Consider the following 24,983-nt stretch of genomic DNA (forward strand, 5'->3'; position numbering starts at 1 on the left):
TGAAAGAGCAAGCTGTTGAATTCTTGAAAAACATAACAAAAAGCAGCAGGACTCCGTTATTTTTATATTGTAATTTGACATCTTCTCTTTTCTCTCTCTTTCATATGTTTCCCCTTTAGTTTATAAGTACATTTATGAGTTTAATATATTAAATCCATAGTATCACAAAATTTTTGGCTCACTATAGGAGTTTGATTTCTAGGTGAGTGTAATATATTAATATCACACCTACTTTTTTGACAAATCGTAAAAGGCCTTATGAACACTTTAAAATGTTATCTTGCACTCATCCATGCACAATTTTAATAACGTTGGAACCATCTTCTTTTTCTTGGTAAATAATGGTGATTAAGATTTGGAAGACAACTTTATTATTCTTAAAAGTGAAGTGAAGAAACTTCTATTAGTGTGGGTCTTAACTCTTTTAATAAGTGGATTAGTAGTCATGCATGACGCTGTCCTTTTAACGTTTGACTTGGTCGGCAGACCGCCATTAAGCCTTTTTATTTATTAATTAATCGACTTCGTAACGTACCACTCCAATTTATTAGTCTTTTTACTGGTTAACAAGAAGAAGAAGAAGATGTTTGTTAGTCTACATACATTTGCCCATACCAAACGCTTTGCCCAAAGTTTGTGGACAACAACCTTAATTCATACGATAGCAGACTAATTTATCTGTTTCAAGCACATTATTTTGTACTCTGGGACCCTGGTAGAAAAGAAAAACCAAACTATAATACCAAAAATTAAAAAAAAATGATCATTGTTTCAGCTAATTGATCACAATAATCTTTTTACCATTTTAACACAAGAGTTTAAATACTATATAGAATATAGTAGTTTAAAATATTGCAAAACTTGTACTTGTCCATCGATTTTAGTTATTAGAAAAGACAAAAAAAAAAAAAAGGACTAAACCCTGGTAGAAAAGAAAAACCAAACTATAATACCAAAAAATAAAAAATATGAGCATTGTTTCAGCTAATTGATCACAATAATCTTTCTGCCGTTTTAACACAAGAGTTTAAATAATATATAGAATATAGTAGTTTAAAATATTGCAAAACCTGTACTTGTCCATCGATTTTAGTTATTAGAAAAGACTAAAAAAAAAGGGACTAACCCTGGTAGAAAAGAAAAACCAAACTATAATACCAAAAAATAAAAAATATGAGCATTGTTTCAGCTAATTGATCATAGTAATCTTTTTGCCGTTTTAACACAAGAATTTAAATAATACATAGAATATAGTAGTTTAAAATATTGCATAACCTGTACTTGTCCATCGATTTTAGTTATTAGAAAAGACAAAAAAAAAAAAAAAGGATTAACATGCTACACTATTCTAGTATTGTGATCCTAATTATACTTTGTTTGATTTGAAATGAGGAAACTATGTTCTTCTTGGAAACATAAAATTGGTAAAAATCCCGTTTTATTTTGTATATTTATAGGGTTTATCAACACATCAACATCGTTTGTTGCAATACTTCCCATGCCTCACCAAAATTCTCTGGTCCTTTGGTTGATTAAAAGTTTCAGGGCAGTTGAAGCTTAACTGTAACAAGTAATAAGACTTATTAATGAAATATTCTGGAGAATGGACCAACTTTACTACCGTCAATCGCTCACATGAGCGTAGATGAAAACTGACCCGAGCATGCGTAGATGAAATTTGACCATTTGATGCATTAGCATACCTGCTGCAACAGTTTGTCACAAGTACAGAACACATGGAATGTCAACAGAGTCCATCAGAAAACTCTATTCTACGATGCATGTCCAGTCGATGATGACCGGATATGCCAAGGATAATAAGCATCAAAGTCCGATAAGAAAATGGCGTACACGATGCTCCTTTGATTGTGTTACACTTCAGTCCTATTTTCTTCTTTTGACTTTTGAATGTGTTTTGAATAGAAAAATCATGAGTAAATTGTAAGATTATGAGTATGAAACATATACAAGAACTGGTTGTAGTGTTTGAGATTGATATGGAAAAGTCTTGGTTAAAATTGTTTAGGTTGTCCTTATTGTTTTAGGATAGCAGAGTTGAGAGAAGTTCCAATTGGTTTTAGAAAAGAACTTAGTGTTGGAACTTCACAAGGTCTCGTAATTCTTTATGGTTTGTATGAGCTTGAATCTCAGTCCAATTCTGATAGGGAATGGACAAAGGAGCACTATATATTTATGGTTCAAACCACTGCTCTTGTGATACTAGCTTATGTTGTTCTAAGTCTTATTGATTAGAGAAGCTATTGTGATCGTAAAAGAGGATGGCAATCCACATGGATGGGTCTCAAGCATTGATGGATAATTTGTTTCGTTGATTTGGAGCCAAGGAATTGCAATCAGGTTGACGAATATGGGCCCAATGATGCATTCAGGTAACTCACTTCACTATTTCCTGCATGATTAATTGTTCTCCTATATGCATGGTTATAGTGCGATGAGTTGGAGCATAATGAATTAGGGCTTTTGCTATTTTGAGTATGCTTATTTAGTTAAATATATTGTGAAGGCATGATTAAACTTGAAATCCCTATAGATGCCAACTAGTGATTTATGTGAGATGTCTGGAATCATCCTTTGCTGCATAAATAAATTAGTGTAGGTCTAGATATACTTTTTTTTTTCCATTAAAGAGTCTATGTGTATGCTAGTAGTATGCACCGTCATCATTATAAGAGCATATCTTGCAAAGTAATTCTTAATATTTCCTTGATCCTCTTAATTCTTTGCAAGATTTACCTTAAAAATTCGACTGCATGTTAAAAAAAAACAGTATCTGATCGCTATCAATTTAGTTGTTGGACTTTAAATGTGGAAGGTTTAAGTAGACGGAATACAAGATATGCTTGTTTGGGTTGGAATTAATAGAATTGACTGCATATCACGTATTCTTTATACGGTGCAAATCCGTGATATTAATTTTCTTCAAATATGAAAGCTTGTGGGTGCTATGGAGCAACACATACAGATGAATATATAAGGTAGATGTTTTATTGACCGCCTACAATGACTCTTGCGACAATAAACTTTTAGCCATTTACAAAATGTATATTCTATTATGAATCGGAAAACAAATAATTATTTTGTCATATTATTATAAACTCATAAGATTAAAGATATGTGGCTGTCATTATTTTCTCCAATGACTTGCTTATGAATATGTATATAATTGATGATGGTGTTGACAATGAATTAAAGGTATGAAGATTTTTAATTTGGATTATTGTCAACTTATGTTATCATGCATAAATCTTAGGATTAATAGACGTGTTATTGTCTATGGTCCGTTTATTCTATTGTGAAAATCATGGAGTTTAAGATGCATGCTTATTGTATATGTATATTTGTGATTTCATTTATGATGCATGCTTCCACTATTATGTTTTGGTTGAAATCACATATAGGGAGGAAGATGAACTTTGAGTTCTCCAGAAGAAATAGTGGTCTCGATTATCTCGTTTTAATCAAGACATTGTTGTGATATATCTCCAGACATTATCAAGATTTGGTTGATCTTGTTCGATGGATATTGAACTAGTTAGGATCAAATTGAATGCAAAAATATTGTGCTTGCTATTCTGATTTTGATCGTTGTTGAAATTGGTGATTTTGGGTTTATATGAGATAAGTTTTTTTGAATGGATTGTGACTATCTTTTGATACATAGATTGTTTGCATAATAGTTTAGGTGTATATGACTAAATTGAGATTATGCAATTGGTGAGGAATCGGGAACCAATTGGTTCATATCTCCTGTTTCTTTATTGGCTGTGCAATACATTCTGCTTATGCTTAAGTGGGAGAATCATATGTTCGAATGTAAGCATAAGGCTAAGAGTATTTAGGCCGGCCATTATAATTCATTTGGATGCTTAAAAACCAGTTTATGGTTTTATTGAAGCAATTGGTTGAATTATTTGTGTTACTTAATTTGTTTAAGTAATGAGAAGGATCCTATTATGTTAGCATTCAAAAGGAAATGAATTTGGTTTCCATATGGATTCTGATTAGTCATTCATTGTATTGGAATGATTTTTAGATAATATAGTTGCTATTAACTTGTACTTAACTTGGTTGTGTTAAGTATGACCTAGATAAGTGGGAGCAAATTGGTTTGGTTTTGCTAGCTATACTGGTTCACATAATTATAAAGTGCAAATTAAGTATGTTGTGACTTTTGAGTTAATTCTGCAATGTAATAGAAAATATTCTTAAGTTCAATACTTTAAAATGCATAGGTAAGTTGTATGTGAGGTTAAGCTTTTGTCATCCAAAAGATTTGGTGATCACTTATATGATTATGGCTGTAGTTTGTTATAGAGCTTGTATGGTTGCTCTTAAGGTGAGGGAAAAAGTGAAAGAAGGTGCCATCATTGTGGAACATTTGGCCACTGATTTCATGATTGTTGATCCTTTAACCTAAGCCTTGCCAAATGGAGTTTTCAAAGCTCATATTGCTCGAATGGGAGTTGTGGATGTTCTTAATAAGTGGGAGTAATGCACTATGTGCATTTGTGTTTTTGGTTCACCTACGTATTGAATGCAGATCAGATATGTAGTGATTGACGAATTGTTTCTGTAATGTACATATCAGATTCTTGAGTCCTATATTTTGAAATGCATGGCTATGAAGTATGTGAATGAGAGTTTTAGTCAAGACTTAGTGATCACTTCTATAAATCTTAAAGACTGGTTGTTTGTGCTTCATACTCAAGTGGGTGAATGTAAGATTATGAGTATGAAACATATACAAGAACTGGCTATAGTGTTTGAGATTGATATGGAAAAGTTTTGGTTAAAACTGTTTAGGTTGTCCTTATTGTTTTAGGATAACAAAGTTGAGAGAAGTTCTAATTGGTTTTGGAAAAGAACTTAGTGTTGGAACTTCATGAGGTCTCGTAATTCTTTATGGTTTGTATGAGCTTGAATCTCAGTCCAATTCTGATACGGAATGGATAGAGGAGCACTATATATTTATGGTTCAAACCACTGCTCTTGCGATACTAGCTTATGTTGTTCTAAGTCCTATTGATTAGAGAAGCTATTATGATCGTAAAAGAGGAGAAGGTTTCAAACACAGAGGCTACAATGGCTTCTTCATTAGGATCGAACGATGCAGGTATGTTCTAAAAGTTTTTGGTTCTTAAGTCTGTTAAATGCAAAATTTAGACTAGTTGTGATTCAATTGGATGAATTCTTGTTTCTTGGATAAGTTGCTGCAATTTTATTCTTACATAAATTACAAAAACTACCTCAATTATAGGTCGAACCACAATCTCATATTACATGTTTTAAACATTGCAATGTCATACCTCAACTTATAAATTCATTGCAATGTCATACCTCCGTTAAACTTTATGTCAATTTAGCTGTTAAATGATACGTGGCAGAAGCGGGATCCACTCCTTCTCCAATTGGAATAAAAAGTCAATTAATTAGGTAATAATTAATTTATTTATGTATTAAAAAATTAATAATTTATAATAACAAATTAATTAAAGATTAATAGTTTGGCTATTAAATGATGACATGGCGAAAGAGTGGGCCCCGTTCTTGCCACGTTATCATTTAACCGTCAAATTGATAGAAAACTTAACAAAGGTATGACATTATAACGAATTCATAAGTTGAGGTATGACATTGCAATGTATTAAACATGAGATATGACATTGTGGTTCAACCCATAGTTGAGGTAGTTATGTGTATTTTACCCAAAAATCATTTATTAATCCCTAACCCGACCTAGTTTAATCCATGAACTCAACCCGGTTATCTTATCCTTTCTTATTCTTAATAACTGTCTGAACCATGAATTGTCTTTTGACTCATCAATTAGATAGATGATTTTTAGTTTGTTCAAGAAACAAGCGATCCCTTTTCTCCATACTGATAAATCTCAGACATATTCTTCTTGTTTCATCAACCGAATGAGGAAGAAACAAATATCATGATGTAAGTCCATTATTCCTTGTATCATAGGTGTTGCTACGTCTTGAAATCCTAATTGACATGGTGCCACTGCATCACAAGGAACAATTGTGAGGAATAGCCATTCTAGAACAATCATTTGGGTTGGTTCAAGGCCTATCAATCAAGTAAGCTCGAAACTTTTTTGATTCATCCTATCCGCTCGGCTCATCCCAAATAGATATTATATCTTCCAGATTTAGGAATATAAATTCGAATAATAAGCTAGACTTTATATTTTGAAAAGAATTGACTCGAAATGCAAGAAAAGTAACTACTTCATGGGGTAAAGTCTGTTATTGTCTCTTCACTTAGGGTTGTGAATCAGGGCCTAGCTGTTAAGAGATAAGTGTAACTAGTGTTGTTGTCATTAGTCCACCTAGTAACAAATCAATAAGAAAAGTGAAGGTAAAGCCCACCTCAATCCCTTTCTGCCCTTGCAAGGGTGGAGCGACATAAGGTTTAAGAATTTAAAAGAAGGTCTCAGCGAGACGAGCGTCCTAATTGTTCATATAGGAGCTATAGCCATTTCATTCCTATTCGTTGTTATGATGTTCCATATTCAAATAGCGGAGATTCACGAAGAAGTATTGCGCTATTTACCTGTGAGTGGTATTATTGGACTGATCCTTTGGTGGGAAATGTTCTTCATTTTAGATAATGAAACCATTCGTTTTGGTAGATCGCTATAAAGAATCTTTATTTTGTTTTTCCTTTTATTTCGAATCAACTATTGAGGAGCTACAGTAATTACAAGCTTAGCTAGCACCATACCTATAGTATCTATTCAATGGTTGTAAGTTCATTTCATGCCGGACCATACCATAATAGGATTATATACATTCTAATTATGAGTAGGGGTCATTCAGGCGTATCTAAATAGGTACTATGTTTACATCTGGATCCCTACGTCATTACATTCCATTTAGGATAATGAGTAGGCGTAATCGAACCTGCTTGTTACATATCTCTTGTTATTTGGTGGGAAATGTTCTTCATTTGAGATAATGAAACCATTTGTTTTGGTAGAATGCTATAATGAATCATTATTTTGTTTTTCCTTTTATATCGAAACGACTGTTGAGGAGAAACAGTAATTACAAGCTTAGCTAACGTCATACCTGCAGTGTCAATTCCATGGTTATAAGTTCATTCCATATCGGACCAGACTGGAATAGGGTTATATACATTCTAATTATGAGAAGGGGTCATTTGAGCCTATCTAAATAGGTTCTATGTTTACATTTGGATCCCTACGTCATTACATTCCATCTAGGACTAGGAATAGGCGTAATTGGACTTGTTTTTACGTATCTCTCGTTATTTGGTGGGAAATGTTCTTCATTTGAGATAATGAAACCATTTGTTTTGGTAGAACGCTATAATGAATCTTTATTTTTTTTTTCCTTTTATCTTGAATCGACTATTAAGGAGCTACAATAATTACAAGCTTAGCTAGCACTATACCTGCAGTGTCAATTCCATGGTTATAAGTTCATTCCATACTGGACCAGACCAGAATAGGGTTATATACATTCTAATTATGAGAAGGGGTCATTCGAGCGTATATAAATAGGTACTATGATTACATCTGGATCCCTACGTCGTTATATTCCATTTAGGATTAGGAATAGGCGTAATCAAACCTGCTTTTTACATATCTCTCGTTATTTGGGATGATACCCTATTCACCTCACCTCTTTGGGCTTCTATTGAATTGAGAAATCAGTTTGATTGTCCATCTTTTTTATATAATAGTATATATTTTTTATACAATATATCAGGCATTCTCTGGATAGTTCAAATTGAAGCAAGGATGTTTGACTTGGCCCTGTATGACATGACTGACCAATAGAAATACTCTAACACTCCACGTTTGTCATATATTCCATATAGCACCGAATCATGTTCTTGCTAGGTCTAATCTTCACTAACTTGAACAACCTGAACTTTTCCTCCTAAAGTGTTGGAAATGTGCCCTAAAGCCAATCATATGATGATACTTTACGGACATTTAACATGTTAAACTAATCTAGTTTAACTATAAAGGGCAAAGATTATTGTTTGAGCCGTCTCATATAAATGTTATATGCTTAAACGATAAAGTCCAAGGAATATGTGATTGGAAGAATGTAATCTAATGAAGTTAGATTCATGAGACCATTCTTTCGTAGACACATCCTAAATGTTCTTGATCATAGGATTGCCAATTGGGCATTGACAGTCTGTCAAGATCGGTACGTGCTATGTCTTCTCTCAGGGAGAGTGACTAGTCTTGAGTCATTGGTGTGTGTGACATCAAGACAAGTACGTAGGTGCTCAGTAGAGAATGAGTTCACTGAACGCGATCAACGAAGAGTTCTCATACTCATGTCACATGAGAACTCATGTTTGGGATAATGCAAATTAGTCCTTTGACCTGAGGCATCACAGTTGTCTTGTGGTTAAGTCTTTGATCTTTGATTATGTCAAAGTCACCCCATCGGGGTGTCCACGGCATCGTTGGGGTTAAGCCACTTAGTCATGGAGGCAAGTGAATGCGCAACAAGGGATCTCTAACCTTCAAACCGTTTGAGGGAGAATACTCTATGATATGATTTAGAATCTCTGGCCAGAGTATGAATGAGATTTAGAAAAGTCGTTCTAAATCACATTCAAGGAAATCATATAAGCACACGAATCACATTGGATAGTAGACATGAATAAATAAACTATCAAACCAAACAATGTGGTCAGGAGTATTAGATTAGAGAAAGACCGTATTGCATTTGTAATCCCAAACTGAATAGGTTTTCTCTACCTCTTCTGATTAGCTTGGGTAACCATGATATGCTGCAAGGTGTCACTCATGGTTTGTGGAAGCCCTAAACGTGTGTAATCACTAAAGGGAGAATTGAAAGTAAGTTTCAATTCACAATCGATGTAAAATGGTTTTAATCGCCCACTGCCTCGCTAAAAGGAACCTAATGGATCGCACACCGTGTAAGGAGGAGATTGAAGAAACCATGGAGATGAGTAAGAATGATTAAATGGTTTAATCATTTATTTATGGCAAGGATTAATTAATATGTTAATTAATCAAACGAATAAGTTCGTTAAAGACCTCGGGATAGTTTTGGACCTTAAGGCCCAATGGGCTTCGAACGTCAAGCCCATTAACTTAAGTTGTATGACAACTTAATGAATAATGATTCACAAAGGCCCAATTAGTCCAAAATATCCTAATGGCCGGCCATATTGTTTAGGGTAGTGAACTTGGACTTATTTACAAGTTTGCCACTCAAATGAATAAAGGTATAAATATGAATTTATAGCCAAAATTCATAAGGATTTTTCTTTGGGAGAAAATTGGTGAGAACTTGTCTCTCCATTTCTCTCTAAAGAGGCCGGCCACCTTGGGGGGTGCATCTTGCAATCCCACTACTCCAAGGTCACTCATTTCTTCTCCAATCTCTCCTTGGTGAAGAGACTTAGAGGTTCTCAATTTTGGGAACTTGGAGAAACCTATTCTTCCATCCAAATCCATAGATTTAAGATGCAAGGAATGAACGCCCTCTCTTTGGGTGATTAGCCTTTGCTTATGCAAAGAGGAATCTACAAAGGTATAAATTTCAACTCACTATGTTTTGAGTTGAGTTTTGGTTCACCAATCTACTAGGCTTTGAATTTCATGGTTAATGTTTTGTTTTTAAGTGCATGCAAGCATGATTCCGCCTTTAATTGTTAATTGCATGCTTATTGATGTTGCTTAAATGAACTTGTTTTCACAAAATATTCCTTCAAGTGGTATCAGAGCCTAGGTCTAGTAGTTGGTGAATCCTTTTGGGTTTTGTAGTTCATAGTTTGTGATTTAAAAGTTGTAATATGTTACAAGCTTTATTCTTGTTTCTTTGAATGTAAATTTTGTTAGAAAATTTGCCATCTCAAATGTTGTAGATGTAGTTCATATGAGCATGAATATTGGAGCTAAAATTTGGTGCCATGACTTTGGGGATTTTCGGCCAAATCCAAAGGGTGGATTTTTGGGTTCTTGTTTGACTTGTTAAAAGTGTTTTCAAGTGACTTTTGGAACCCCTATGTACCCTAGTTTGGTTAGATGTTATTTCCCTAAAGTTTGAATGATTTTGGAATGTTTTTGGGTGAAAAATGTTCATGGAAAATTTTGAGTTTTTTCATGAGTGTTCTTCATTGTTCTTGACATTTTTGCCAAGAACAAAAAGGTTTGTGTTTTGATTCAAAGTTTTGATTTATTTCATAAAGTTTATGTTTTATGTTTTTCAAATGATTTATTGCATAAGATATTTATTTGAATGGTGATGGAAATGGTGATGGGTGTGTAAGGATTAATTCCCTTTCACACACACCACTTGCACCACTTGTTGCTTTATGTCTAAAACTCACAAATCAACACACACATCACTCTATCCTCTTCCAAAACCGGCCACCCCCTAGTGGGGGTACTTTTGGGGCCTTTTATGTAATTACATAAAGTTTTGATACTTTTGTGTATTTGCACTTTGGCCCAAAAGTTTACGTTTTTACGTTTAGGTCCAAAAACGCTAAAGGACAAATTGTTTTGCTCCTTTAATGAAGTTTTTGCATTGATTAAATTTTGGGTTCTAGTGTAATTACATGAAATAGTGGACTTTTGTGTCTTTACAAAGTGACCCCAAAAGTTTTGCAATATAGCCCAAAAGTTGAGGTTAATTGCTTTATGGCCCAAAAGTTGTGGTTATTGCATATTGGCCCAAATTAAGTAGAGAACAAAATTGTTTTGTCTCTTTAAATGAGAATTGGATTTTCATTTTGTTTAGCTCCATTTAAATCAATTTTATGGATACAAAAACCAAATGAAAATGTTGCATTCAATTTAATTAGTTAAAATGTTAATTAATTAAAGGGTGATTATGAACCTAAGCCTAATATAATTGAGCTATGTGAAAGGCCGTTTCAAATTTGTTTGAACCATGGGAATGTGTAGATTAGATTTTGGTTGTAATTTGATTTGATCAAATGTTGTAAAAGGGCATAAGCTCTTCTTTACTTTAAAGTAATTTGTTATATGCAAATGTTGTAATGAGCATAAGCTCACCTTTACTTTGAAGTACTTCTTTCTTGCTTTATTTGATATGCATGAAAATGAAGTAGTTGGGTCCAACGCCCCTAAGACAACACGCCTTAATGTGATTAAACGCGTAACTAAAATCAATCTCCATCCCTAAACCAAGATTCAACACAAGGCTCGTGTTGAATCTAAACAAAGGTTCATAGTCATCCTAAGGCCCTAAGGCAACTATATAGTCCATCAAATGAATGCAAAGTTTATGTTAGTAGTATCATATACTCTTGCTTTAAAAACCGTTTTATAAGCATAGTGGGAGTATTATATACAACTAAAAACAATCATATGGACCAATAGTTGTAATAGGACCAAAATAGTTTTAATAGAGATTAAAATGTATGTTTATATGTGATGAGAACTAAAACCCTCAACCAAACCATTATTAAGTTGATAAGCGTGAGAGTGCTTAGAACACTCTTTCGTAGGCCTTCCACCGTGGTGGGATCCAATCGTTTATGACTTGTACACCGGCTTCACCCTATCATGGGGGAGTACAAAGTGCATGCTTATACTCAGGAGGAATCCATAAACATATGATGAGGTTGGTGTAGGCAACGAGGATGGCCAATATCATATCATTGTGAGGCTATTCTTGAACCCCTTCACGAACTAAGCATGGTGGGAATGACTTAACTAAGTGCAATGGAGCCAATATCATATCATTGTGAGGTGACATTCTCTAGAGGCCAAATAAGATGGGTACTTGCATTAGTTGCAAATGAGTAAGCGTACTCTCTCATTATTATTAATGCTAGCCAATATCATATCATTGTGAGGTGGGCTTGGTAATAGTGAGCCTCCCATAACCTACTAGGAGTTTCATCCAAAACTCTCGAATTCCAATGAGGGATATGGAATTTGCAAAAAATAGTGGGTGGTGCTATTTGATTTAAAGACCTGAATCAAATGGCTTAAAATCAATCAATTTATATTCGTTATGTATTTGTTTACCAATATATTTGCAAACGCTATCCAACACTTGACAAAGAAAAGCCGAATGCTATAGTTTCCGGACTTGGTAACACAATCCCAAAGATTGTCTTAAATGGTTTGTATATGTACCTAAGTAGTCTCATCCTCAAAATCGTTCTATTGGTAATGTATCATTGAAAGAACATGTTAGATAAGTCTATCATGAAGAGGACAACACAAACAACCAATGCTTAATCCTTTGTTAAATGAACAAAGGAACTTACGAAGATTAGCATAATGACAAGGACACTTTTAGTGTTATTAGTTCTTCACTTACAAATCGTTGTATGAAGAAATAATAGTTGCTTTGAACAACCCTTAGTCAATGCAAACACTAGTGCTTGTTTCTTTGTTAAATGAACAAAGAACTTGAGAAGAAAGTACAAAGGCATGGACACTTTATGTGCCATGATTCTTCACTTACAAATTGTTGTATGAAGAAATGAGAGTTGCCTTGTACAACAATTGAAGGTTTGTAATTATGTTTAGAACATAATGGTTGGTTGACAAAAATAGTCCATTAACATGGACTTATAATGATTTTGAATCATTAAGTGTTGAAGTGATAAACCACTTAATGAGACGGAAACTGGGCAAGGACTTCACCTTTGTGTCCCTATCCTTATGGTTCACTAAGTTTATTGTAAACTATATAAATGAACAATAATCACATGCTCTCCAAAATGTTTGATGTGTATAACACAATTAAAATAAGTTTCAAGAGAGATAGTGGGAGTTTAGGGACCATGACTATTGTAGTCAAAGGAGAAGTCAAATGAAGAAGATTAAATTAACTCCAAGGGAACAAACTTTCTTTATGAAATGATGGACATTGGAAAGGGTATTTACAAGAAATGTCTTGTAAGTGTCAAGAACACACCTTTCGAAGGTGTTGTAAATTGTTCTTGAATAGTTCAAAACAGTTGGTTCTTCTACTTGAATGCTTGATTCCGTATTAGTAACTATGTTTTACAATCGTTGTAAAAGTGTGACTAATAAGAAGTAGAAGATTAATGAGAGAAGAGAAAGTACTTCACATTCGAAACGTGAATCAAATGTAGATCTCTGCGAAAGCAGATGGTACTTACTTCCTCATATGAACTACCAAAGAAATTGGAAAAACATAGATTGTCTTTATATTCCAATTTTAAGGAACTAAATTCCGTCACTATGTGAAATGGATAAATGTTTTGTTTGACAAAACAATGTTCTTTATTAATCAATGATTGGATTATGGTAATCTAATTAATTATCTCTATAGTAGAGATAATATGGTAGTGTTAAATGTTTAGAAAATAATGATGCTTAAAACCCAAAAGGTTGCAAGGTAGTGACTAATCCCAACTAAAGTTGTGATACCTCTAAAACATAAATTACGAGTTGGTCATAGATGGATGCTTTGGATCGTTAGATCCGGATCCAATACCTTCTTGTTAAAATTATATAGAGGCGAAATGTTCGAATCTTTATTCTTTTGGAAAGAAGAAAGAATCACAAAGTTGTTGAGGTTAATTCACTTAGATGTTAGTGGCACTTGTCCACAAACATAATACTACTCATGTTGGATAACATTCACCGAAGATCACTCTCGGTTGGACTATAGTTTATTTTGAATAAACACAAGCCCGAATACTTTGCAAAATGTTTCAAAGAATTCAAGAAATGTAAGTTGATGAGTAAGACATCTAAAGTATTTACCTCCTTAGATTTGATCCAAGGAAAGGTAACACTTTAGATGAGTTTCCTTGAAAGATATCAAGGAAAATAGCATCATAAGATAATGTATTTCTCCATTAGGAGAAGAACGAACTCGAATAAGATTTAGTTCGTTAGATGTTATCTATTACCCATATATAGGATATATACTTCTAAAACAATATGATTGTCAATGAGAAGATCTTCCAATATTTTCATGACTCCATAAGATGTAGTTGGAAAGAAAGACAAATCTTAAGCATGTTAAGATTTGGGGTTGTGTGCTTATAAGCAATATTTGTTTGATAATAATCTTGTGGGATATCCTTAAATTAACTTTTGGATATCGCTTCTATGAACCAACTAACAAATGTTGTTTTGTTGGGTAGTTCATTGTAATCCTACAATGTGATTTGCCTAAGAGCAAATGAACGAGGGATAGAACTCAAAGAATGGTTCTTTGAGAGACAAGAAAGTAATCAACAAATATAACAACCTAGTTCCTATACCTCAAGCTCCAAGGTAGTCGATAAGGATTTATAAACCGTCTCAGTTGAATGGTTTTTGAACTTTATGACTAAGTCATAGAGTTGCACCTCTTAATTCGAAAGAACTAAGAATGAAAATCCTTATGACTACAATGAGTGTATATATATGACATATACTCAAGGAAATGGTAAAGTACCATTTGACTCGAAATAATGAAACCTTAATAGCTAATTGGTAGCTTAAGGTGACTACAATCAAAGAGAATGGTTGACTTTGAAGGAACCATTTTTGACGTAGTCTTAGTTTCAATTAATTCGAAGATTGCTAGCTACAACTAAATGGTGATTCAATGTTTGGACATAATATAGGTTTCTGAAACCATTATTAAGATAGTCTTGATAATATATGTCTAAAACTATGAATCACAAGACATGTAAGTTGTAGAGATCCATCCATCATGGATCTTAGCAAGCTAGTGGGAGCTATAAGCGTCTTATGAGAGAAAGATCAAATCGTTTGATTTCTCATAAAGATGTAAATGAATCTTTTGTTTACTAGGTTTACAAAAGATTAGTGGGAGTTAATAATATTCCTAAATTTGTATATATATATATAAATATATATGTGATATATATGAATATATATATGATATATTAATTTTGGAAAAGAAAAGAATTTTTCTTCGTTAAAGTTATGACTTTAAACATTCTATAACGATAGAATGTATATGGGAGACATAGTCTATATACATGGGATGGAAATCTATATTGATAGATTTCAAGATATAATTTGATTATATCAATCCCTAATAATAGACAAAAGTTGCTAGGAAGTTTCTCATATGATGATAAACTTCAATTAGAAGGATGACTCTAGTGTGACTAGCAAGTTGCCCTTCTCAAAGGGAACGTACCCTTTGACTCCCAAAGAAATAATGCGTAAATAGAATCCTTTATGCATACGCATAAAGGTGATTTATGTATTTCATATTGTATGAAAAACATTGATATGAGTTGTACCTAGAACGGTACAAGATGATATCAGTGCAAGCCCAGGATCAGAACCATGGCAACTGTCAAGTAAGTCCTTAAGTATTTAAGAAATACTAAAGGATAAATTCCTCAAAGATCGAGGAAGAATTAGAGTAACGTAATGGAAGCGTAAATGTATTAGATTATGAATCTAATCCATCATTGGATGTTTCTTCATTATGAATGAAGAGATAAACAGATATCTCTTTATTATGACTAAAGAGATATTTGGATGGAAACATTAAAGTAATGACTTTAGTGTGTTCCATTATGAATGCAAAATATATTGCCATATAGAGGTTTGCAACAATGTTGTTTGGATGGGAAAGTTCATTTATGAACTCTCTATTCGGTTCCAACCAGAAAGTGTATCTAGTGTACTGACACTATGACACTAATGGGGCGATAGCTCAAGCCTGGGAATCAAGGTCTCATCTAGATCCGAACTCATATGAGAGACTGAACCACATGATTGAGAATCATGTATAATGGTGACGTCGTTATTCTCAAGGTTGCTTCTATGGATAACATATAGATATCCATTGCCTAGGCCTACTATTCAGCCATTTATGAAATGACTACAGAAGAGGTATCATCACTGATGACTAAGCTGATTGGCTCTAGTGCAAGTGGGAGATTGTTGGAAATGTGCCCTAAAGCCAATCATATGATGATACTTTACGGACATTTTACATGTTAAACTAATCTAGTTTAACTATAAAGGGCAAAGATTATTGTTTGAGCCGTCTCATATAAATGTTATATGCTTAAACGATAAAGTCCAAGGAATATGTGATTGGAAGAATGTAATCTAATGAATTTAGATTCATGAGACCATTCTTTCGTAGACACATCCTAAATGTTCCTGATCATAGGATTGCCAATTGGGCATTGACAGTCTGTCAAGATCGGTACGTGCTATGTCTTCTCTCAGGGAGAGTGACTAGTCTCGAGTCATTGGTGTGTGTGACATCAAGACAAGTACGTAGGTGCTCAGTAGAGAATGAGTTCACTGAACGCGATCAACGAAAAGTTCTCATACTCATGTCACATGAGAACTCATGTTTGGGATAATGCAAATTAGTCCTTTGACCTGAGGCATCACAGTTGTCTTGTGGTTAAGTCCTTGATCTTTGATTATGTCAAAGTCACCCCATCGGGGTGTCCACGGCATCGTTGGGGTTAAGCCACTTAGTCATGGAGGCAAGTGAATGCGCAACAAGGGATCTCTAACCTTCAAACCGTTTGAGGGAGAATACTCTATGATATGATTTAGAATCTCTGGCCAGAGTATGAATGAGATTTAGAAAAGTCGTTCTAAATCACATTCAAGGAAATCATATAAGCACACGAATCACATTGGATAGTAGACATGAATAAATAAACTATCAAACCAAACAATGTGGTCAGGAGTATTAGATTAGAGAAAGACCGTATTGCATTTGTAATCCCAAACTGAATAGGTTTTCTCTACCTCTTCTGATTAGCTTGGGTAACCATGATATGCTGCAAGGTGTCACTCATGGTTTGTGGAAGCCCTAAACGTGTGTAATCACTAAAGGGAGAATTGAAAGTAAGTTTCAATTCACAATCGATGTAAAATGGTTTTAATCGCCCACTGCCTCGCTAAAAGGAACCTAATGGATCGCACACCGTGTAAGGAGGAGATTGAAGAAACCATGGAGATGAGTAAGAATGATTAAATGGTTTAATCATTTATTTATGGCAAGGATTAATTAATATGTTAATTAATCAAACGAATAAGTTCGTTAAAGACCTCGGGATAGTTTTGGACCTTAAGGCCCAATGGGCTTCGAACGTCAAGCCCATTAACTTAAGTTGTATGACAACTTAATGAATAATGATTCACAAATGCCCAATTAGTCCAAAATATCCTAATGGCCGGCCATATTGTTTAGGGTAGTGAACTTGGACTTATTTACAAGTTTGCCACTCAAATGAATAAAGGTATAAATATGACTTTATAGCCAAAATTCATAAGGGTTTTTCTTTTGGAGAAAATTGGTGAGAACTTGTCTCTCCATTTCTCTCTAAAGAGGCCGGCCACCTTGGGGGGTGCATCTTGCAATCCCACTACTCCAAGGTCACTCATTTCTTCTCCAATCTCTCCTTGGTGAAGAGACTTAGAGGTTCTCAATTTTGGGAACTTGGAGAAACCTATTCTTCCATCCAAATCCATAGATTTAAGATGCAAGGAATGAACGCCCTCTCTTTGGGTGATTAGCCTTTGCTTATGCAAAGAGGAATCTACAAAGGTATAAATTTCAACTCACTATGTTTTGAGTTGAGTTTTGGTTCACCAATCTACTAGGCTTTGAATTTCATGGTTAATGTTTTGTTTTTAAGTGCATGCAAGCATGATTCCGCCTTTAATTGTTAATTGCATGCTTATTGATGTTGCTTAAATGAACTTGTTTTCACAAAATATTCCTTCATAAAGGGCATGCCTGACCCAAGCTACTAGGCTTAGATTCGAACTTTTCCTCCTAAAGGGCATGCCTGACCCAAGCTACTAGGCTTAGATTCACTCTTCGCCTTTGCAGCTCTTCCTGAAAAAGCAGTTGTGGCATCTTTACCAGCTAGTAAGCTAGCTAGATAGAAGAGATCTATATCTTTCTATCGATAGATAGATATATTGAGAAATGATCTGGTTTCAAGATCTATGAACAAGAGATCCCTAAATATCTATTTGAAAAAAAAGATGAATAGATAGGGCGAAGCCAGCTGAAGGAAGGAGCTAAGATTCACCTGCAATCTTTCTAAAGCAACAAGCGAGAAACTTGACTTTGAGAAAGAAGCGCCTTCTATTATAATGTAAAGGCGCCTTAGCCTATCTATAGTAAGGGGCCTTTTCTTGCTCGTTGGCCCTCGCAATAATAAAACTAAAGTTTCTCCTTTCTCTTTAAATAAGCAAGTAAACTTTAATTTGAAAACCTTACTTCTAATGTGCTGAAAACCTTACTTCTAATGCGCTCAAGCATTCGAGCTTCCCTTATATTATAGAAAGGTTTGTTTTGTAGAAAGGGACTTCTAAAAATATCGCACAAAATAAATAAAATAAGTAGGGGCTTCAAAGCTTGTTGTAGTTTAGGGGTGCACATGTTTGGAACCCTATACAGGGCGCACAATGGCTTTCTCTGAAAGGGCCTGGCTTCTTCAAGTTACGCTTGCTGCTTTTCATTTTGTTAGGAGTAGGTGCTTGTTGCTCGTGAAGCCGTAGCTTGTTGTCTACGAAACGAGCCTTCACTGCCCGCTCAACCCCTGTCTCTAATCTTAAGTAAAATTAAGTAAAATCAATGAAGTGAACAGTCCAACCTCTTTGTTTGAAGCTTTGCGAGGAAGCTTCTACTTGTTGAAGCTTTGCTTCTCTTAATTCCAAAACACAACAATAGACTTGCAACTATAGTACAGGAAAAACTTATATTTGATAACGGTCATATGGGGTAAAGGATCCGATCGTAGATAGAGACTTAAACATGTGTGGGGTCTATACTGCATCATAGTAAGAGGGCTCCAAGGTAATTAAGGTACAACCAAGGCCATTTCTTCAAGTTTTACAGTTCCATTGCATTAATGAATACGGCTGGAAAGACCTACACCTACTACCCTTCATCAAACCTTCATGTTTCCCTTTTATGCTGATGTCGTAAATTGATGCCTCGGATTGCCCTATCTAGTAAGGGCTTTCCTCCCGCAAAAGGAAGGTCATTTGTGGCGGTCGAGTAGAGATCTATTTTCAATCCCCCGATTGGATCAGAGGAAAACACCTACTAAAAGATTGCTTGGATTTAAGAAAGATTCACTAGTATTTCCGGCAATTGCAATGGCTTCTTTATCTATTTATGTTAAAAAAAAAAAAAAGATTTTTTAGATACAACAAGGACAAATCTTATATATATAATTTTTGTTTTTCAAGACTTACTTGGATCATAACACGGATATCTATTTAGTAAAATATAGTATAATATGCGGCTTCATTGAGGCATAAGCTCTTATGTACGGGCCATTTTTCACTCTTTTATATACTAAGGGATTTCACTTGGAAAAGAACATGTTCCATACTAATGGATTCAGGTCCATGACATCATTTATGAGGAGCCGGACGACAAAGGCTCCTCAATCCGACGCGGCAAGAACAACCATTTCAATTGTTATTTTTTGGGGGTGGGGGGACAAAAGAGGGATGCTTTCTATCAGTCAAAAGGCGTACACGATGCTCCTTTGATTCTGTTATACTCGAGTCCTATTTTCATTTATATTGAAAGAATCCACACCAGTAGATGATGGTTTATGACCTCTAATAAAAAAATACAAAAACCCGAATCTCTTAAATTATCAAAAAGCTACATGTCCAAGCTCAAATATATATATACATATTTGTGCACATTTCTATACCAATTGTTCATGCGTGTATATTACATTGGTATCTCGGGGTTTCCTTCGGGATTTCCTTGTGTGTTCGACGAGGGTAGGCACCTGCGAGCGCAAAGTTGGAAAATGTTACAACAGTGAGTATGCAGAAATAATCAACAATGACAGACAGATCATTGCATTCTCTATAAAACATTAGCATTTACGGAGCTAAAACGGCCAAGGAAAGAACAAACAAGGAAAATGAAAAGACCATCAACTGTCATGATAAATATTTCTGATACATTAAATCACAGATCAGCACGAATCATGAACATCAAACTTGCATTTCAGAAATTCAAAAGCACAATTCGCTAGACAGCAGTAAATTAATGCAATTAAATGACCAGGGGAATATGAACTTTACAGATTCATTCATTGGCAAACACTATTGAACAATCTACCTTCATTTCATTCAAGAATCAAGACTCCAGAGACAATGTTTTAAAGGTACGGTATACATCTCGTAAATAAACACATAATGTATGAAGCGAAAGATTGTGTTCTACTTTTTTATTTTTTTATACCCAGAAATTCCCAAACAAACTTTGCAAACTCGGACACGAAGCTGGGGACCCTCACGGGACCCAACAATCTTTAGAGACAGGAACTTTTAGCAAATAGCTGGATGAATATCTTCAAGAATCAAGCCCAAGAAAATGTGGGAGAAAGCCACACCGAATCATATACTAAACCAACTGACACACTAACCATTGCTTGGAACAGAGTTCATTCACATATCTATGAGTGATAAAATATCCAAGGTCATGATACAACATATGAAGGCCAAGCTCCCTTATGAGCTCCACATCTTTTTTCACACATATCCATGCATGGACACAAATGTGTAGGTGTGTGCACACGAGCGTGTAATGAAATTTATTCAAGAAAACGATCGGATCAATATGACTGTATAAAGATAGAAAATAAAAAGTTGATGACACTTCCATGCTTTTATTTTTAACAAAATGGCATAGAACCCAGTGAAAGAAATAGAATTCAAATGACTTAGAGTACTTGAAATATCCTCCGAATGGGGGACCAGACAAGCTACAGTAACCAACGCTAGATAAAGGGCAAACACAAAAGTAGGATATCCATTTATGCTACTCACTAACCTATGCTAATGGTTTACGCAACTTAAGTTGACAAGTCTCGTAAATCATCAATCACAATGTGTAAAACAGAAAGATGAATTTGAGGAGTACCTTTTGCTTCTATTTTACTTTTAAATGTTTATGCAATCAAAACATATACGAACTTTATGCTTTAGAAAAATTTATGCAATCAATGTAAGAAACTGTCCTAGCGACAACATATATGCTTTCTCAAACAGCATAATAAAATATTGTTTCGCAAATTATTGGAAACCATGACCATATGACCCAAATTCCTTCCAAAAAGTGATTTTGTGCCTTACATCAATTAGGCTGTTTCAGCAAGTTGATCCCAAGAACTTCTAAGTAGAAGTTGAACTCATTCTGCAATCAGAATCCTGAGAGAAAATATCCCTGTTTTGCTGTGAAGGTGATGCCGAAAAGGGACTATGGACCCCAGCTCTTCGAGGGTCAGGTTTGTTGCTCTGGGACGCCAAGTACTCAAGTGCTACAACAATATCACTAATAAGAGGACGGAAAGTTGGTTGCTCTTGTAGACACATGGCAGTAATGGCAACTGCATGATGCAAACAACGAACTGGGAAACGTCCTTGCAACAGAGGATCAATTAATTGGACAAACTTCCTCCGATCCTTCAAAAATGGACGAGACTGCATTTACAAAAACAAAGGTGTTCAATAACTTTGAAAAAAAATTAAAAATAAATCATTTGCAATAGAAGCTAGCAGTAATTCAACAATGGTAAGTGAGATTGAAAATCTGATAGTCCAGAATATGAAAGAAAACTGAGAAATAGAAAGAGTTAACTCACCCAAGACACTAAGTTCTGTTCTCCTGGCCTCTTAGAGCAGTCAATTGCCTTCTTCCCTGTAATCAGCTCCAACATAACCACACCAAGGCTATAAATATCTGATTTCAGAGTCAACTTGCCGCTCATGGCATATTCTGGCGCACAGTACCCATACGTTCCCATCACTCTTGTTGAGACATGAGTTTTGTCACCCACAGGTGCAAGTTTAGCAAGCCCAAAATCTGAAAGCTTTGGATTGAATTCATCGTCCAGCAGTATATTTGCTGATTTCAAGTCACGGTAGATAACTGGCGGGTTAGCTTTGCAGTGGAGGTATTCAAGGCCCCGTGCTGCACCAACAGCTATCTTAATTCGCGTGTCCCAACTCAGTGTCTCTCGACCAGGACTAAGATCTGAAAAGTAAAATACCACATTTGTTGGGTCAAATACAATGGAGTACAATAATAAAGAAAACAGGCTTCTAAAGAAAGATTATATGTTTTGTTTAGATGTTATCCATTGTTTCCTTACGCCATCCACAGTAGGACAGCTATAACTGAAGTTGAAGTTTAAGGGAAACCCAATATGCCAAAAAAATAATTATAGCAACAGAAATGATAATCGACAATTCAGCTTTCTATACTATTCCTGCCAATGTGATAAATATAAAGTATCAAGCTATCATTAAACACAAGGGATAATACAGTAGGAAAATAAATCAATTAGAGGTTGTAGAATGGATGAGAATGTACGGTTTAAGTATCAAGATGCTTACCAAAAAGATGATCTTCCAAGCTACCCCTCGGCATGTACTCATAGACTAAGAGTCTCTGATCTCCGTCAGTACAGTAGCCAATCAAGGTGACTAGATTTGTATGGTGTAGCAGGCTTAACATGAGAACCTCCACGATGAATTCTTGGAACCCTTGAAGACCGTCATGATTAAGTTGTTTAATTGCGACAACCTGGTCATAGAAATCAAAAGCCGCAACACATAAACATCAAATTCAACCTTGTCTTACATCCGGTGGATCAAGTTTTCATCCATCTAAAGCAAGGTTATAAAAGGTGCTAGGCGTTAGGTGCTAGTCCGGCAGCGGGCAAGGCCTAGTGCCTAGGCGTTTTTATAATTTTAATTAAATTAAAATATAACATATAAACAAATGTCTACTTATACTGAAGGAAAATACATAATTGTATTGGAATACATAAATTGCAAGATAAAATGGCATATAAATTATAAAGTACTAGAACATATTGAAGACATGGGGAACAAGCAACAATGAGCGTTCATCCCAAGTATTCAACAAGTCTCATACAATTTATTGAAAAATATAATGCAAAATGGAAGTTATTTGTTTTCTGTCTAAGTGAGATTCGCGACCGCCTAGGCAAGTCTAGGCAGGTATAGTCGCCCTTTCAGGGTGTATGGAAATATATTAATTCTGATTTAAACGATCAATTCTGCTTTCATTAATAACCAGAAACATATATACATTGCGTCGGACATTACCTTCCTAATTTACATTTCCATACAAAGATTAACGGAATAACGGTAGTATGAACATTGGAAAAGCCCTGCAACACTTACCTGGCCTGCATCAAGCCGGCCTTTGTAAACCCTTCCAAAACCTCCTTCCCCAATCAAATTCACTTCCCTAAAGCCTTTGCTGGCTGCTGCAAGTTCGCGAAATGTGAAACTTCGTGCCACATTTCTGCCTTTTCCCCTCCCACACTCTGCACAAACATAAAACAAAACAAAAAAACTCAACTCAATTTCGCTACTGCGAAAAAAACACGTAGTTCAAAATTCCAGATAGTGTGTTGAACAGCTGAATCTCAAACTCCAGAAAAATGGGTGTTTCAACAGAACCAAACACGTAATTAAAATTCTTGACTTTCAGAAATTGGGGGTGATTGAGATTCTTACCACTGTCATCGGGAATTCCTTTGCCTCTCCCACCACATGCTGCAATTTCATCCATTTTTTGCAATAAAAAACCAATCGCATTTAACAAATGGAACCAAAAAAATTCCAAATGGGCAAATATATATAAGTAAAAAGAGTGAAATGCAGACTGACCGGAGGATCGAGTGCCGTTATCGATTTCGACCTTGCTGACATCTTTCCGGTGAGGACTGAAGCAACGAAAGCAACTCATCCCTTAAGCTTCCATCTGTAATACAAAAAGAAGAAAAATGAAAAACCCTAACCTAACCCTAGTCTACAACCAGATAAGCTTGCTTTTGTCCTCTCTCTCTCTCTGTCTCCTCCGTAGCCGGAGAGATTCAGAAGCCGAAACCTTTACGAGGCCCCGACAATAAAAAATTCCCAAATAATTGAATCCCAGTTGGATATGATTTTTAGATTACGAACCAAAAAACGTAAATAAATTAGCAAAAATAAAATGTCATCCAAATAAATCAAAAAACTTATCAATTCGCCGAATTATGGAAATCTTGGGAGAAAATAAATTAATAAATTGTCGAAACGCGTACGCCAAAATTTGGACAGTGAGCTAACGCATTTAGCGGTGGCCTGGCCATAAACAATTGGATTTTTAGCTTCCAATTTTTTATATATATTTTTTATATAGAAATATGAAACGAAATTTGTTGTATTAAACATCTATGGTCTCTTTCTCTCTCTCTCTCTCCCCCTCCTTATCACTTCGACTTCTCTCTCCCTCTCTTTCCCTTCCCGTATTTAAACATTCCGGTTAGCTACTGCGGTGATATTACTTTATTGCCCTTGTTGTTGGTCTCTTTTTACTACTGTTGATACTGCTAAAAGTGCCAGTTTCGGAATCTCCGACCGATGCTGGACCCGATGAGTATGTTTTAAAGGTGAAAAGGCTTCGATGCGATGACGTATTGTCGTTCATTCTGCTGCCACGTGACCTACTCATGAAATCACGTGGCCCTTTTTTCATTTTTCTCTCTTTTTATTCGGAATAGGACCCCTACTTCATGACATTTATACTTTGGACTAAATCCCCCACTTTTTTGTTTTTTTTTTTGTTTTTGAGAGGAAACACACTTCATTGAATCAAGATAGGATCAACAAAGCAGCAGCAGGAGAGCCTACAAGAGGCTAACAACAGAGGCAGAGCCTGAGCAGGAAACAACAGTGCGGGGCTTACAAATAATAGGACACTTCCACCTGGTGAAAGCGTCACCGCAGCACCGAAAAAAAACAAACGAGAATTAATATGGACAAAGGAGGTCATCATTGTTAAGGACGAATACCAACGAAAATGGGGGTCGATCAACCCAAACAGAATCACTCATCTCCGACGAATTTTGCAACGCCAAAACGTGCGCTGCTTCATTAGCTGATCTTGGAACCCAAG

General features: G+C 35.3%; 1 protein-coding gene across 2 annotated transcripts; it reads right to left on the reverse strand.

Moving 5' to 3' along the window:
* Nucleotides 1-19,621: 19,621 nt before the first annotated feature.
* Nucleotides 19,622-24,302, reverse strand: LOC126608748 (probable serine/threonine-protein kinase PBL21). Of its 2 annotated transcripts, XM_050276752.1 has the most exons (8): nucleotides 24,130-24,302; nucleotides 23,714-23,807; nucleotides 23,561-23,599; nucleotides 23,222-23,367; nucleotides 22,406-22,595; nucleotides 21,652-22,043; nucleotides 21,143-21,490; nucleotides 19,622-19,788 (listed from the first exon to the last, which is right to left on the reverse strand). In XM_050276752.1, the coding sequence occupies exons 2-7, from the start codon at nucleotides 23,790-23,792 to the stop codon at nucleotides 21,182-21,184; spliced, it is 1,155 nt and encodes a 384-aa protein (XP_050132709.1). In that variant the 5' UTR covers nucleotides 23,793-23,807; nucleotides 24,130-24,302; the 3' UTR covers nucleotides 19,622-19,788; nucleotides 21,143-21,181. The 2 variants fall into 2 exon arrangements, with proteins under 2 accessions (XP_050132709.1, XP_050132708.1); XM_050276751.1 differs by having other exon boundaries at nucleotides 23,714-24,301.
* Nucleotides 24,303-24,983: the final 681 nt, after the last annotated feature.

Source organism: Malus sylvestris, chromosome 16 (genome assembly GCF_916048215.2).
Source record: "Malus sylvestris chromosome 16, drMalSylv7.2, whole genome shotgun sequence".
Taxonomy (NCBI): domain Eukaryota; kingdom Viridiplantae; phylum Streptophyta; class Magnoliopsida; order Rosales; family Rosaceae; genus Malus; species Malus sylvestris.